Source organism: Dromaius novaehollandiae, chromosome 20 (genome assembly GCF_036370855.1).
Source record: "Dromaius novaehollandiae isolate bDroNov1 chromosome 20, bDroNov1.hap1, whole genome shotgun sequence".
Lineage (NCBI taxonomy): Eukaryota > Metazoa > Chordata > Aves > Casuariiformes > Dromaiidae > Dromaius > Dromaius novaehollandiae.
The window spans coordinates 5,507,131-5,523,688 of NC_088117.1; the positions used below are offsets into that span (position 1 = coordinate 5,507,131).

Sequence of the window (16,558 nt, forward strand, 5' to 3'; positions counted from 1 at the left end):
TCATTCAAACCTGATTTTCCTGCAAGTGGTCGCCAAACATCCCTCAAGCACTAAAGCCCTCTCAGCCGCTGCAGCTTTCTAGTGCACTGAAGTGTGTCATACCACCATTGCCCTCCTCCCACCACCGCAGCCGTCTTCAGATGCACTACAGTGTCACAACAGGGTTTGCTTGCTGTCACCCTCCTCTGTCACCCTACGCAACATGTCAAGGCTAGGGGATCTGGGACACCAAAGAGAGCTCAGCAGCCAGAGCTCCCAGCAGCAGAGCTAGGCAAGCACGTAAGAGCTGTGAGGCCCCAACACCCTGCCTGCTTCTGGGCAGATGACACCAACGCGCACTCAGAGAAACCCCGCTGGCACTGACTACCAGGGTCACCCTAGCAATCACGGAGAAAAGGCAAATTCTCTCCCGAAGCTGTTTCTAAAGCAAACGCACAGGAATCTCCAGAGGGAACAGGAGATAGAGCAGCAACGGGCACAAGAAAGAGACTTTCCTTCCTGAATCATGGTCACCTCTGGAAAAGCCATTCAGATGGAGAGATGAGATCCACCACCGACTAGCTGCTCTGAACAGCAGAGACAACGAAGCTCAACTCCACTTCAGGCGACTTTCTGTGTGGATGTGCTAGTGCCTACAAGCAGTGTAGACCATGCTGTGGACTCCCTCGGAGGGACCTCAGGAGACTCTCTTGCCTCTCCCAGCTCCTGACACTCAAGAAGCCCGTAGGAACATCAGTATTTCTGAGTATTTCTGTCCGCTGCTGACACTGGCCAAGGGAGGGGGTGAGAGCTGAACACACACCCGGACGGACAGTTGCATTACCCTCATCTCCAGGGGAAGCTGAGAGAAAAACCTGTTAGTGCAACTGGTGCTCACAGCCTCCACCCGGGAGGCAAAGGAGGGAGCAGTCCTTACAAGGACCAAGCACACTTCTCCGGGACGAAGCAGTCTCCCTCGCTCTGCAGAGTTTGGCCTCCTCCACACTCTGAGAGCAGCGCATGTGCCACCAGTGCAGTCTCCAGGGCTGCCAATCACCCACCCCCAACGCATAAACCCCTGAAGCAAGAGAGAGACATCCCCACCAGCAACCTTGTCCTTACACCCACCGGGTGGGAGCGATCCCACCAGCGAAGGCGACTGCCTTTCCAACAGTGCTCTCAGCACCCTCGCCCATTTATCATCTTTCACTACCCCCCCCGTCTCTGCCCGCTGTCCCCATCCCCCTTCTTCGCCATTATACAGCTATTTATTTATTCTACTAAACTGGGTCTCCTGTGGGTGAAATCTTGCGGTAGGCTGTGGATCTTTCTTTCTCTGGAGCGTCTGTTGGGAACACACTGAAACAGAGTGTGGAGTAAAAACAAATTCGAAAACTTATGGTTCCCACAGCAACGCCTTGTGCATATGTAGCACGCAGTCCTAAGGTATACAAAGCTAGATTTATACCTTAATTATGCAGTCATGGTTGCAAGAGGAATTCCATGCTAAGCTCTATTTTTCAACCCCTTATACAACTTTGCAAATATATAGATTCCTTCCTTTGGGACTGAAATTTCCCATGTTTAACCTAAAAGCTCAAAGGTAATTTCCTAGAAGAAGTTTCAAGAAAAGTCAACAAACTGTGATTGGGTGAGAAGGCCAAGATGAAAAGCAGACATGTCCCTGCTTAGCAAAAAGGGTAACAGTGGCAAACTTCATTTTGTTTGCCTCTAATTCTGGCACAACTTGCTTTTAGAAGTTCACATCTATCAGATAGTTAATCCTCCACAAAGCACGTGTGTATGAGTGGAAGAAGAGACTTGGTGCAGAAAATAGAACAATTACTGAAACTCAAAACCTGCTCAGTCTTTCCTACCAGCATCAGGCCAAGAGCCCAAAACATCAGACTGCACACACCAACAGCTCCCTCCTCCTTGATAGAAGAGGCTCCAAGCCCTTCGTATTTACTGTCAAAGACCCCTTCATTTGATGAACTATTTGTGTCAATGACAGCTCACAAGTAGCAAGAAAGCTATGAAATACAACCCAGGATAAACATATCTGGCCCAACATTATGCATCTGTAAGTTACCGTCTCTTTACTGCTGTTCAGCTTGGATAAGCTAACATAGGTTTCTCACCCAAAACAAGTCCACAGACATGTCTACGCCTTGTCCAGAAGCAAAGCAGGCAAACAGCCACCAACCAGCCACAAAAACCTGCAGCTCTGCATGGCTCTGCGTTAAGCACGTTGGTTCTCCCTCCAGCAAGATAGGCAGTGGCTCCATCACAGCCCAGGGCTGGCTGGGTTTTGGACTCAGCAGCCTTGTCCTGAGCCTGCAACCCAGTGGAGGACACATCTGTGCCGTGCCACCCTTACTCGATGGGCAGGTCCCAGAAACTTCCAAGCAACTGATGTAGCTAATCAGAAATCAGTCTGTTTGCAAAGGGCTGGAGCTGCTTAGTGCTTGACAGGAGTATCTGTGTCTTGCTCCACTGTATCTGCTATTCAAGGTGTCTCGCTCCATTATATTAGCGGTCGCTGACAGCCGAGGGGGTCTGACCTTGTCAGCTTCCATAAGCTCAGCAAGTTTCAGCTTTCTAACAACTAGGATGGGAAGGTGCCATGAAGACAGACAGACCTCCTGGGGCAGCTCACGGAGCTTCTACCCACAAGGCTGTAGCCACTAGGAAGTGAACTGGGGATGTTTTTCTATGCCCGAGCGATTCAAAGCCTGGTTGGATTCCTCCTCCGAAAGATTATTTCAGTGGAGAGCTGAGCCAAAGCTGTGGGTCCTCCTGCACGGGTTTGTTTGGGTGCTGTCTGCAATCGTTTCAAACGCGTCGCACAAGCAGCTCCCTTCCTCACCGTTTCATTAGGATTATTTGTATTGAGGCAACAAATAACAAAACTCCCACTGACTTCAGTGGAGCCAGGACTACACGCTGGGATTTCCTAAGGAACCTGCGGGAGACTGGTGCCTGACACACATCCAATTCCCACAGGATTTGGGCACAGCTACCAAAACAGCCATCTGAAGCCTGTCGCATCTCTGCACACCTTTCTCCAGCCCTGTCACACCAGCAGCTGCTCACGGGTAACCGACACTTGAACTACAATGCGGTGGAAAGTGCAAGCACCATCTCTTAAATAATATTTGCATTTCCAATGTAAATGCAGACCCAGCTTTCTGCTCAGCACACACATCTATTCTCTTAACAATAGTGGATCTTAAGCATTTTCTTCCACTAAGCTTCATCGTTAACCTTTAAGATGGAGATAAGGCATAAGAGTTTGGACAGGAACTGGAAGGGACCCTGGAAATGAGCCAAGAGCAGTGTTAATACTGGGCTACACATCATATCTCTTCGGTTCTTCTTTTCCCCCAGGGTGATTCGGGCTGCTTTTGACTACCACCATGGTATTACAAACTCTAATGAGGTTTGGAAAATAAGAAACCCACTGCGGCGTGGGAGAAACTAATAGAAGTTGTTTTGTCTTCTCTCTATTAGTCATTAGAAGCAGAGGAAAAACAGCCACGGGCAGTGGCAGGGCTGTAATATCACCACACATTTCATACGCTGGCACTCCGACAAAGTCACTTCAATGCAGTTAATGCTCCCACTTCCCCTCAAAACTATGCCTGCCTTAAGCCAGCGAGGGCTCCAGCTGCGCGAGTGTCCCCAAAGCAGCGCCCGACAAGCCAGGGCTGGCTCCCGCGGTGCCCAGCTCACGCCAGCTGGGGTACGGCAGCAGCAGAGGTTCAGCGCTGTGGTGGCATGTCCGGGGCGTTCAGCCGTCCATGTGTCCTCCTGCCAGCCAGCAGCCCGAACCAACGCGAGGCGTCTGCTGCCCACGGCACTCTGCTCCGCTGCTCCACGTTCCCACCCACACGGCGCCTTGCTGCTGGGTGGCTGCGCGGCAGCGAGCCGCTTTGCAGAGCCGCGTGTCTTCCTGGGGGCCTCCTGCAACGGGGACGTGCAGGGAAGGCAGAGGCAGCTCGTGGGCAAGCCAGCGCTCGGGGAAGCATCTGTAAGCAGCACATCTCCCTGGCTCTGTCAGGCAGCCAGGCCATATGGTTAATTAGCTAAAATTTGCGACTGCATCTGCAAAGTTGCATTTCTGTGTGTGAAGTTAATTATGGAAGCCATGAAGTGATGCACTTGCCAAGTCGGGGCAGAGGGACTACACCTGAAGTGAACTTATTTCTTTTTAGTCTCCCAGACAAACTCAGGAGGCGAGAGAAAAGTCTCCTCTCCCCTCTCTGGTGTTTGGGTGAGGTTGCCTGGAACACCTTCGTTTTCCTTCCTACCTCCCAGCTCCTTCCAGAGCTGCCATCAAGGGGAACTCTTGCTCACATCCAGCGGTGCCAGGCTTCCTAATGACAAGTGGCAGTGCCATCACACCTTCCAGATGTTCGCTTGTTGCCCTCAGGTAACGGTACAGCTGGCAAATGGCGCAGTCCTCTGGAAAGCCAAGACAAAGGCACGAAAGCTCTGCTTTCTGCTACTCTGCATAAATCAGGCACTTCATCAGACGCACTTCTCCTTCAGTATGCTGCTGGGGGGAGAAATGAACTGGCACAAATGCCCTGAGCTTTCATCTCAAGAAAATTGTTATTGAACCCAACAGCCCATGGGAGACTCCTCCACACACGCGCCAGCCTCCTCGCACAGCTGTAATCATTGCTGGGCGAGCAGGAGTCAGAGCAGCAAGAGCACTGCTGCGAGGTCAGGGACAAGAGCAACCAATGCTGGACTGCTACCAACTGCTTACTTCTGCCTTTCTGAGTGCTGGGCCACAGCTTCAGCATCCAGGCTAGGTGACACTGTTCAGTAACCAGGTGCAGTAGAAGTTTTAGTGGATCTCTGGGTTATACACAGGCTCTGGGGCTCGGATATGAACGGAAGGCTCCCCACACAATCTGTGTGCCAGCTCTATGTTCACCTTTGGTGGACCGTTGGTTCAACTGATTGGGCCCCAGACCAGACCTAGCCTTCAGGTCTACACAGTCAGAGTTACACTGCAAAACAGGCAAGTGCAATTCCTCACTCTCTGGAGCGATCGCTTGGGATGGAAAAAAGAAAAGAAAACATTTTCTACTTCACTGAGGACTGCACGCAAGATCTGCTGCTAACTCTGCAGCAGGTATGGCTCACAGCTGCCATAGCTGTGTTGCAAAGCTGTAGCGCTCAGATGTCCCCATGCCGGTGCCTGATTGCAACAGTATCGCCTGGAGCAAGGATTTTTATTGCTAAGTCAATGTCAAGCTGGCTTAGTCCTTGGATGGAGACTAAGAGTCCCCCCTTCCCTGGGGGGAATCTCTGATGACCAGCCTCGGCACCAGCAAGGAGCAGCAATGATGGCCTGGCAACGTCAGCCTTCTCCCCAAAGATAACATTGCAGCAATGTCCATGGCGCAAGCAGCATCCTGCTCTGGGGAAGCGTCTTTCATTCAGAGTACAAAACCAAGGTCCTTGCTACTGGGAGCCACCAAAGAAGTGTCCAAAGCGTGCTGGATAACCCCTTCTATCACAGTTCAAAGTTGGGTGATCACAATTCACTCTCTTAAGCCCACACACCTCATTCTCTCCCTTCTTTTCAGCTGAATGTAACACCTGTTTTATTTCTCCCAAGTGGATGCTGAGCCCTTGCTGCTCCCTATCTAACATGCTCTGCACCCTGGAAGCAGCTGCACCTTGATCTAGGAGAGGAAAGAGGGAAAAGCTATTCCTGTCTGCAAGTCTGCACCCACTGTAAGGCTATAAGGCCAATAAGGATCCCCGGGATGAAAGGTACTATATAAAATGAGCTGTTATTATTATAAAACCAATCTCTGATGCATCTCTTAACAACACAGATTAACTATGCAATAATACCAGGTATAATTAGAACCGTAAAAGTCAGAGGTAGGAAGACCTCATAGGTCAGCAAGTCCATCCCCAGCCTGGGGCTGGATTGTGCCCCACAGTGTAATGAAAGCAGAGAAAACCTCTCAGACGCCTTGGGAGCTAGCAAAAGTGAAGCCAAACTCGGCAGTGCTGAGCACCAGGGAAGGAGCAGCAACACAGGCAGGGGATGGCAGGAGTCACTGCGCCTCCGAGGGAAGCGCCGCGGTGAACACAAGCGCGTCCAGACAACGCGTACACGCCTGCCTCGGCATCCCGCACCAGGCCTGCATTTTTGCTCGGCACCATGCCGAAGCACCATGTATCTGCTGCAGAAGTCCTGCTAAAACCCAGCTTGCTGATGTGCATCAAACCAAGCAGGTGAGAAGAGCCCTGGTCTTGCTCTGCAAGTGCCCAGTGCCTCTCTCTGGTTTCTCTTCTCCCTCCTATGCAGTTTTATGGCCCCTCTGTCAAATCTTTACCATTTCCTCACACTACACACTCAAATCAATGGCATCACCATGAGCTTTTCACACACTGTGAGCTCAAGAGACCCCACTTAGCACCCGACACGTTGGCCCAGCCGCTGGGCAGGGGACGCAGATGTCCCCTGAAGATCACAGGACGACGCGTAGCAATACAGAGACCAGTCGGCTGTGTCACAGTGGGGCAAGCTCCTTGCAGGAGGAGCCCGTGTGGCATCAGGACAGCTTGTGCAAAGGACAAGCAGCCCTGGACCACACGACTCCTGCCTCCTGTCCCAGGAGATGTTCCTGGCAGGACCGGCTAGCAGACACAATCCTCCCCAGAGCAAACACACATGCTTTTCCCAGAAACTTTCACAGACTGGCTTCCCACTGTCTGCTCCTGCCTGCACGCGGGCCAGCGTTCATCCCTACCGCTTGCACGAACCTGGCTAACACCGCCCGAGCCGTACGCCTTTCCCGGAGCCCTCCTCCATCTCCGGCTCCTTCACAGCCCAGCGGCCGCCTCGCCTCGACGGTCGGCCTGCGCGGCCCCGGCGTTTCGCCCCGGCCTCCCACCCTCGCCGCCCACGGTGCCTGTGCCGGCAGCGCGGGCAGGGGCAGGAGGGAGGGCTCCCTGCCTCAGTGCATCGGTGTGCTACCCAATTGGTGCTGCTGGGTGACAGGCTCCGTTTGTGCTGTGTGATTAGCTGTGGAAATGCAAATCTGAACTTTCTTCGCCGCAGCAGCTAACAAGATAATGAATATTTTCATCAGCTGCAGCGAATACAAACATCTGCGCAGACACAAATGTGCTGCTGGGGCCCAGGGGGAGGGAGCCGGGAGCAAGGGCTCGGGGCGGGGGGAGGAAGCACTTCCCCGGCTTCCTTCGGCTGGGCGAGCAGCAGGGCTGCCGCCGGGGGAAAGGAAATCTCGATCGCCAGGGACTGATCAGTTGTCACTGCTCGCCGGGCAGTGTCACCACATCTCTCACCACCCAGGGGAAACCACACTTCTTTCTCCTTCTGTACGTGAGGACACTCAAGGAACCAGCCATAACACCAGCCTGTTCCCTCTTATGACCCTCTCCTCCAAGTGCGAGTACCTGATTTCAGCAGCACGCGCTGAGCACAGGCAGCCCCAGCCACGACCCTGCAAGCCTCAGTCAAGGCCTGTTCAGATGTCACCGTGTGGCAATACTGAAGGAGGAAGACCTGCTCGGGTAGCACGTCCTCCTCTGCAAGGAGCTGCTGGGAATTAAACACAGCGGAGAGCCCGGGTGCTCAGGAGAGCAGGCGGGGGTGCGGGAGCATCTCATGTTACCTACACCTCCCACCCCTGCCGAGGGGAGCGGCTGCAAGCCCTGGCCAGCACGTCGGCATCCTCCCCTCGCTGCACAGCCCCTCCCCAGGGCCTGAGCTATCATTTGAAATATGAAGTTACCCATTTGCATGGCTGCAAAGACTACTTTAAAAGCATGACCTGAAGTGAAAGCGGTGTGGCTTCTCCCTAACCTCACAATAAAGGTGGGGAAGTTGGCTGCATTTTTTTTTTAATGTCTACCTATTTCTTTGTATATCACAACCTCAGACACTACCTAGCACCACTGGGGCTCAGGAGGAGCTGGAGAAGGAGCCCACGTCATGGATGTACATTGCTCTGGGGCTCCAGTTCAGTGGCAGCTTCTACCCTAGGCATCTCTCCTCCTCCCCACAGGAGAAACTGCCCAACGGGTCACGCAACAGCTTGCAGAGCTGTCAAGAGCAATGGCCAAACAGCAAGAGAGCAACCCCACGGCCCTGTAACCTGCTGCCTATATAAACTGGAATAACATGGAGCAGCTCGGACTACATTGGGAGCAGGGAGGCAACAGCAGGAGCAGGAGGAGGCTGTGACAACCATGCCCACGCTCGTGGAGGATGAGCTGGCCCATTAAGGAGGCTAAGCTGTATCTACACCATGTGCAGAAGGAAGCTGCAGAACTTAAAGCAGAACTTAAAATAGGTCAACTACAAATACCTCAATCTGTATTTTTTAAAAACATCTTTTCTTCCCTGGACCCCTGCACTGTCTGCAGGGTATCATTTGCACCAGACATTCTTTTATTTTGCTACAAGAATAAAAAATGATGAGAATCCAGTGTAGAAGCCTGTGTCTGCAGACTGTTGGAAATACCAGCTCAAAGAGCCACAGTCTGTTCTCCTTCTCTGCGGGATGCTAACTTTGAACCTGAGCAGGACTGCTGTAAGCAGGACGCAATCCTAACCTACGTGACGGGGTGCTGTGCTGATTGCATCAGTCTTTCACAGCCTGGACTTGATAAAATCTCAACGCTTATCCTGGCCAGTGCGGATGCAAGAAGTCCCCTCTGGATCATAAGCCCAACTTAAGTACCTGGTGCTTGTATCTGTCCAACCCCATTATGGTCTCTGAAAAGGTAGATGGACTCATGAAAAGCAGTGAGGATGCCCCTGACTGCAGCACTGAGAGGCTGAGAACGCAGGATGGAGGTAAAACGGCTCAGTGACCCCACGAGAGCTTCCTCGGAGAGTTATAAAGGTACCGTGTGTCGCAGAGACCAGGACAGTTGCAAACCAGCCAGGCTCCTGCTGTGGGAGAGCAGGACTCTGCTTCCTCTAACAGCTTCATAAAGCTGCCAAACCGCTACAGACCCCGTTACCTGCTCCAGCTGGCACGACTTGGGTCCACTACTTAGGACCAAGGCCTGAGGCATTAGCCTGGCTTGGAAAGAATCATTGCTTCCAACTAATGTGTCCAAGGCTTCAGAGTTGTGAACAGGTAATAGAACTGTGGCAACAAATAATAAAAAAAAGGAATGAAATGGAAGGCAGCCACTGGAAAAGAGCTCCATCCATCACCCAGGCCTGAAGGGTAATAGGTAAACAAGCCATTCGGGGGGCAGGGCAGCGCAGCGCTCGCTGGCACCGGCATAATGAACAGCCCAATTATAACTTCTACGCTTAGAGAGCTGAAAAGGGGAAAAAAAAAGAAAATCAATAGTATTAATTTGATGGAGTTACAGGCTTCACATTTATGATGCTACAGGGGCAGAAGAAAGTCCTCGCCCAGGACCAGCACGTGAGCCTGAGCAGCTCTGGCGTGACACCCTTGCCCGGCCTCCGTCCCCGCGAGCCGGGCCACCGTGACACCCGCCGGGGCTCTCTGCGGTACGGGGCGCTCGGCCTCGCGCAGGATGCTCCTCCGCCGCATCCCTCCCGTGCCGGGAGCGCGGGGGCAAGCGGCAGCCGTGGGGCAGGGATGCTCCCCAGCTCCGCCGGCAGCACCGCGTCGAGCTGTCAGCGCGCTGCTGTTATTAAGGAGCGAGAACGCAGCGAGGGGAAGGAGTGACAGATTTAAAATTAACTTGCCAAACTCCCCATCAATATTATGACAATCCCCCACGTCGGTTCAGCGACCCGGCACGCTGCCTGACAACGTTAGCGTAACGCTGTCGAAACAAACCTCGCCGCGGGCCCTCCGCTCCGGAGGCGGCGCGCCAAGAGCCCCCCCGGCTCTCGTTAACCCTCCCCGCGCGCCCTGGGGCCGTGCGGTGGGCCAAGACGCGCCGCCCCGACGGGGCCCGGGGGGTCCCCTCGCCCGGCAGGGTTTTGGGGCGAGCGGGCAGAGAGGGCCCCACCACTCCCCGCCAGGTTATGCCCAGGAGCCGGCAAGGAAGCAAGAGGCGGGGAAGGGAAAAGACCCCATTTTCGGCGCAGACTCGCTCCCCGGGGAGCGCCCCGCCATGCCACCAGCCGCACGTTGCTCCCACATCCCATTTGCCAGGCGGTAATAATCCAGCACGTAAAAGCCAGCGACACGGGTAGTAATTGGGGTTTTCTACATATTAATGGCATAAAAGCAACAGGCTGAAACTGCAAACAGCTTTTAAACAAAAATCTCTATTCCCTCGTGGCAAAGAGATGGCACAAAACAGATAAGGAACTAACAAATAAGCCATTTGGAAAATAATCCCCTGGTGATTTGGGGACGGTATGCAGCTCGGGGCGCTGCCCCGGCACGAGGCAGCGGGGGGGGGGAGAAAAAAATCGCTCTAATCTAGTCTTTAGTGAGCTGGATCCATTGCTGAGCCTCCAGGCTAAACCGAGAGGTGTGACTGGAATAGATCAGCTCCAATTCCATTTATTTATTAATATTCCACAGCATCTTGCCAAAAAGAAAAGACATTTTCAAAAAAGAAAGGGGCAAAAGAGGAAAAAAAAAGAACAAAAGGTGGCGGCTCTGACTGTGCTCTCTGAGCAATGAGAGAGTTTCAGCGGAAGGAGTGAAGTGAATTTTGGGGATACGATTAGAGAGTCTTCACCTGCCCCCAGCCACAACGCGCGGGAGGAAACGTGCGGTGCACGGCTCAAGCGTCACCGCAGGGCACAGCCCTTGCTCCCTTAAAGCTGCCACCGGCACGAGGCTGCACGGAGAAGGGGCAGATTCAGCCTCTTCCATGCAGTCAGCTTTCATTATTTGTAATTAAGCCCCAGAGCGCAGGGTGAAGACGGTGGCAGGGCAGTGGCTAGAAACACGGGGTAACGTGGCTCATCCAACAGGTCAGGCTAGCACCCTGACCGCGATGGTGATAATTAGTGGTTACTAAGCCACCTCAGTATTAAAATATAGACACAGAGCTCCTAACTCACAACTCCTGAGCTGCAGCGAGTTGGTTGCTCAGTTCTGGCTTCGCTGTCACCGATGGAGGGGCAAAGGGACCTTGGTACCAGCAAGAAGGGACGTGCAAGCAGGGACAGATCGCAGGGTGTAATACAACGACGCACGAGATACAGCACACACCAACACGAACTGTTCTGGCTGCTGCCAACGCCTGTCACAAGTACATCAGCCGCAGCTGCTCTACTGGCCAGTATTTTCTTCCTCCACCCTTCTCCTGGGATTTACCACCTCCTGAGCTATGCCACCAAAACGTTTGTTTGGGTGCTCCCTGACTCACTTGGATAAAATGATATGAGTTAGAGATGGGGAAAAAATCCAAACAAAACAAAACCCTAATTTCCATGGGCACTTACCAGAACAGCACGCTGGTCTCAGGTTGAAGATCAAGACAAATGCGTGCAACTCCTGTACTTCGCTGCTGAAAGCCTGGTGTGGCATGTGATCATACCAATAACCTCACTTGATCTCTGTCCTAAAGGTGCCCACCACACATCCCCGTCCTTTTGGGTCGGCAGGACAGAAGAAAGCAGGCTGCACTGCACCGGCTCCATCCCAACATCATGCTGTGCAGTGGGTGAAGGTCTGTCTAACAAATCAAAGGGCAGGGGCTCTAATCAGTGCTGCAGACTGTTGGGTGGCAAAGGGACTGCCCCAGCCCCAAGAGGATGGAAATGCCACTGTAACCGACAGGTGTTGCCCAGGCCACAGTGCAGAAGATACAGCTTTTACCAGCACAAAGGCTTCCTCCCGACGCCATGCTGACATGCCTGGTGGATTGAGAATATCCTATTTATCAAAGACACTGAAGATGTGGCAACATGGGAAGCAGACACCATTCAAAGGACTGTCACATCTGCATAGCTAAAGGATCCCAGCGGTTATAAATCCCTCTAAAATACTCAGCCCCTTGTTCTGATAGCAGGTTCTTGCTCCTACTTTGCAGAAACAGGCTTTTAATCCCCGGTATTAGGCAGCTTCCTGCTATGTTTCAAATGCACCAAATTAAGGGCTTCTCTAACAGCTGGTATCTTAATGCTCAGAGAGGTTCTTGAATATCTATGAAAATCAGAGGCAAATTACATCTTTTAGTTAATAATTTCTTCTCCATTAACCTCCTCCTCTTCCCTTGTTAGGAAATGATGTAATGGCGCTTCTGCAGCAGAACCCTCCCCGCCATAGCGGGCGGCGTGGCTGCGGGGAAGGACGCCGAGCGCCCGTGTCCACGTGCGCAGGGCCTCTCTCATCATTAGCTGGTACTTCTGGAGCCAACAGTTTACATTCGAATCAGAAACAACGGCAGCGCTGACCTTCCAGGTTGCGGAAAGCATTTCTAAAGCAAGACACGCGTCCCCCTCCAGGTCCAGACCGCCGCTGTGCACGTGCGTCATGTGCATTACAGCACATTATATGTGGGTACATGACACAGCAGTGGGGACACAGGCTATCTTTGCCCGCGCTGCCATGCATTCCTCTTGCAAACTCTATTTTGTGCTCTCAGTGGATACCGCAGCTTGTTTCTGTTGTATTTGAACCCCTCCTGCCAGCTCAGCTGCCCCCTTGTCCACCTCTCTGCTGTCATTTTGCAGGTTGCTCTCATTTCAGACCCATTTTCTCCTGCCTCTCACAGCAGTTGGGCCCACGACCAGACCCACAGCTGATACCGGGCGACGAAAATCCTATTTGTCACAGCGAAGCCATGCTGAGCACCTGGCTCTGCCTGCACAAACCCTCCCTGGCAAAAGCTCCCATTAGTTGAACATATCCCAGACATCACCAAGCAGGCTGTGGGGGAAGCCGAACTGGTGGCTGAAATGAGGACAGCGACCCGGAGCTCATTCGCATCCAAAATGCGGGCACCGTGGGGAGGGCACAGAGCTTGCTGAGGATGCGTGCACCACAGAGGCTGTACTGAAAAACCGAAGTACCACTGACAACCTTTTTCTTAAAGAAACAAACAAAACAAAAAAAAAAACCCAAACACACACACACCACACACAACACACTGAAAACCTGTACGCCAGAGCCAGAAGAAGTGCTTTGGGCTGACACCTGGAAGACGTAACCAGGAGAAGGCAGATGTTTCACTATGAGAGCAAAGGGGACAAGGGCAGCCCTTGGGTTAGCAGCTGGGGAAACTCTGCCACATGCCCAGCTCGAAGGGAGCGGGGAGAGACCCTTTCCTTCACTGGTTCCAAAAATCCTGGGACACCCAGTGGCACCACTGGCAACAGGACAGACTTAGAGGGGGGGTGGCTTCTGGTTCCCTCCAGCCTAAGAGCAGCTGCAGGTGCCCAGGAGCAGCACGGGAGCCGGGCAGCACTGCCCAGCCACCAGCAGCTCACTGCCCAGGGACTTCTCATACGTATCTGCAGCAGATCGCTCTTCCATTAATTCATCCAGCCACTTTTTGAGTGACAGGAGGGAGACAGAGCAACATCCCCACGCAACTCCCTGCCAGCCAGAGAGGCGGTGTGTGGCACCGCGGTGCGGGACTACCCAAACTGGCCGTCCCGCAGCTCCCGTCTGACAGCCTGACTCGGAGGAGCAACCTCTCCCAGGAGAAGACAGACCCACATGCAACCCTGCCTGCTTCCTGGCTGCTATTTAGCCCTGTGGATGCTTTCTTGCTTGCCTTTTAATCCTTGCACAAAGCAACGGGCACCTGGCATGGACAGATAACAGAGGATCGGTGCTTTCTAGGCTCTGTGCAACCCGCCCAGCTAAAAGCAGAATTTGATCCACCGCACCGAGAAACAGGGGGGGAGGCAGGAGGAGAACGGCGCTTTGCACTAATCGCTCCCGTTTGTTGTCCTTTTCCTGAAGTGTCTTTTCTGTCAAAACCAGACTCTGTCCCTGCTCCCGTGGAGGCAAGAAGTAACACGTCTGTCTTGGAGTCCCTGAGCCCCAGTCGGGAGACGTGTTTGCTTTCAGGCAGCAATAAAACAGCTCTTCAATCAGAGCCCTGTCTGAGCGAGGGGAAGGCTGACTTCCTCAAATCCCCCAGCTCCTGCACAGTGCAAGGAAAGGCCAGGCTATTAGAGGAGCTGGGGAGAAAATTAAAGCCCCAGCAAAAGGAGGTTTATTGTCAAGAGAGTGGCTGCACAAGCTCGGTTTGGCTCTCATCTGCGGGGACCCTGAGTCTGGCAATACCAGATGACAGGTTTGGGGTGTGGGTGGTTTTTATGAAGCCCCCAGACCTGCTCAACCATCAAGAACAGAAGCTTAAAGGGGAAAAAAAAAAAAAAATAAAAAAATCAGCTTTACAGCCCTGGATCTGCCCTGGAGGGCCCACTGAAGCTTGTCATATGGGAGGGAGAGAAACTAAAGAGAAGCTTACTGGGAAAATTGCCTTCACATACTGTCAATTCTCACTTCCAGCAAAGGCTGCTGATCTGTTGGCTCCAAGCACTCAGCTTGCTACTGCTTTCTGAATGCCTTTGAGCCGATACAGCTAGTAATTCATCTCCCGTCAAGAGAGCAAAAGGCCAGAGTTCAGCGTGAATTCATAGCCAGGAAGACTTTACACTCAGCTGGGGAAAAAGTACCCAGAAAAACAACATGGCCAGAGGTGATGAGCACCCACAATTTCAGCAAGAATCAGAGGCAGCAATGAGGTCTCAGTGCCTTAATAGGAAAAAAAAAAAAAAAAAAAAAAAAACCATTGTGCAAGAAAAAGCCTTGTCCAGGTGGAATATGGGCTGTGTAGCATTACACTGGATCCTCTCCTGGTAGTAATCAGTACAGCTGCTTTGTAATTCATAGGCGTACACCGGTTTTCACTCAATGAAAAAGTGCCACCATTGAGCAGAACCGAAGAAAAGAAATAAATCTACTGATTTTTCCATTCCTAAATTCAGTGATTATCACCAAACTTTCATCTGCGAGCACCGAAAGGGAAAGATCTGGGCAGTTCGAATCCTGTTCTCCCCACCCACATCTGATCCCCTGCACTCCAAATACGTTCAGAATATACCTTGCAAACACACTATGTTATTGCTATTCATACTCTTGCGTGATGCTTACCTTGCTTCATCACAGTTATTTCTTACTGTGTTATATTCAGGGCTTCTCCCAGTATAGTAACTGAGGGCACTGAATAAAATGATCTCCCATAGTTTGAAAACACGCAAAAGGAAATACATGTTCATACTACATGCATTTAAACAGCGGAGCTCATTGTCGCAGGATGTTGCGGAGATGAAAGATAAGAGTTCAGAAAGAGATTAGATGACAATCCAGAATAAAAGCCCAAAGACAATTAAACACTGAAGCCACAGACACAGGCCCAAAAGGGCCTTACACAACGATGAACCAGTAGGAAAACCAATCACGCTCGCCCTCTTCTGTTCTTCTCCCCTAAGTATCTGCTAGTGAATGTGTCAGAGATCTTTTTCTGTGCTAATGGACCTTTGGTCCCATCTAGCCATCCTGATGCTCTCAAAACTACAAGCAGAATTGAGCCGTACCTGAAAGTCATCTGGAACACTTGGCCTTGGTTGACGTGCTGGGTCCTGTTGTTATAGCCGTGAAGCATCTCCCCAAAGAGAGTATCATTGAATTTAGCATCCGACTTCAGGCACTTGGGGCCCTCACAGATGTCAGACAACATGATGCAGGACTTGCCATCCGGGGCCAGTTTGTACTCCTCAACACACCTGCAGAGCAATCACAAACTACGTCAAAAGGACCTCGCAGAGAGAGACTACATGAAGCACAAAAAGCAACCTCTGAGCAGGGCTGGTGGGGCAGCAAGGCCTGCTGCAGGACAATCCTCCATGGAGAGGAGGGCCAGGGTGCTAAGCACAGCCAAGGTACCTAGCAGGGATATCACATCATTTAATGATACGTTCTGCAGAGCCTTAGGTGCTGGGAAGACAATAAAACACAACCTCTTCTAGCCTGGATGTGTTGAACCAAGGCTGGGAAGAGCCACAGCAGACTCACAGCCTGGGCATTAATCCTGGCTATTCCTGGAGCAGCCACAGAGCTGCGCCAGCACCACGGATGGCTGTGAGCACCCTCAACACCTGCAGCAGCTTCGAGACCACTGGAGTGCCAGCAGTGCACATCACGTGCTGCCCTAGCAGCCCAGAAAGGCCCAGAAGTGGCAGCTGCCATGGCATGATCTTGGCAACAGCCCTGCAAACGGCCACGGTCAGGCCGCAGAGGAAGGAGCACTCGGCTCTAAACGCTCATCCTTCCCTCAGCAGGAAAACTCTGCCCACTTGCAGCCAAGATGACGTGCCTGAGAATTGCCCTGTATTGGGGAGCAGAACTGAGAGTAGAGTTCATGATCAGTTCAGTCTTCCAATCAGCTCCAACCCAGCTCATGCCCTCTGATACTGCTACAAAGACAGGCACTAACACTCCCCCAGGCAAGAACAAAGTGAAATCTAGAGATGCTACCCCTTTTCACACAGCAGCACCTTCCTGAAAGGCATCAGCTCCAAAGTGGTTGCTCTTTTATTCCTTGGCTCCACTTTCAAGCACTTTGTGGAAGTGGAAGATCCTTATCTTCCACTTAC

General features: G+C 52.3%; 1 protein-coding gene across 2 annotated transcripts in view; it reads right to left on the minus strand.

Moving 5' to 3' along the window:
• ASTN2 (astrotactin 2) overlaps positions 1-16,558 on the minus strand; it is a 426,223-nt gene that overhangs the window by 156,921 nt on the left and 252,744 nt on the right. For both annotated transcript variants that reach the window (XM_064523655.1, XM_026113784.2), the window contains one exon: positions 15,500-15,688. In XM_064523655.1, coding sequence (XP_064379725.1) covers positions 15,500-15,688 — 189 coding nt within the window. The remainder of the gene's footprint in view (positions 1-15,499; positions 15,689-16,558) is intronic.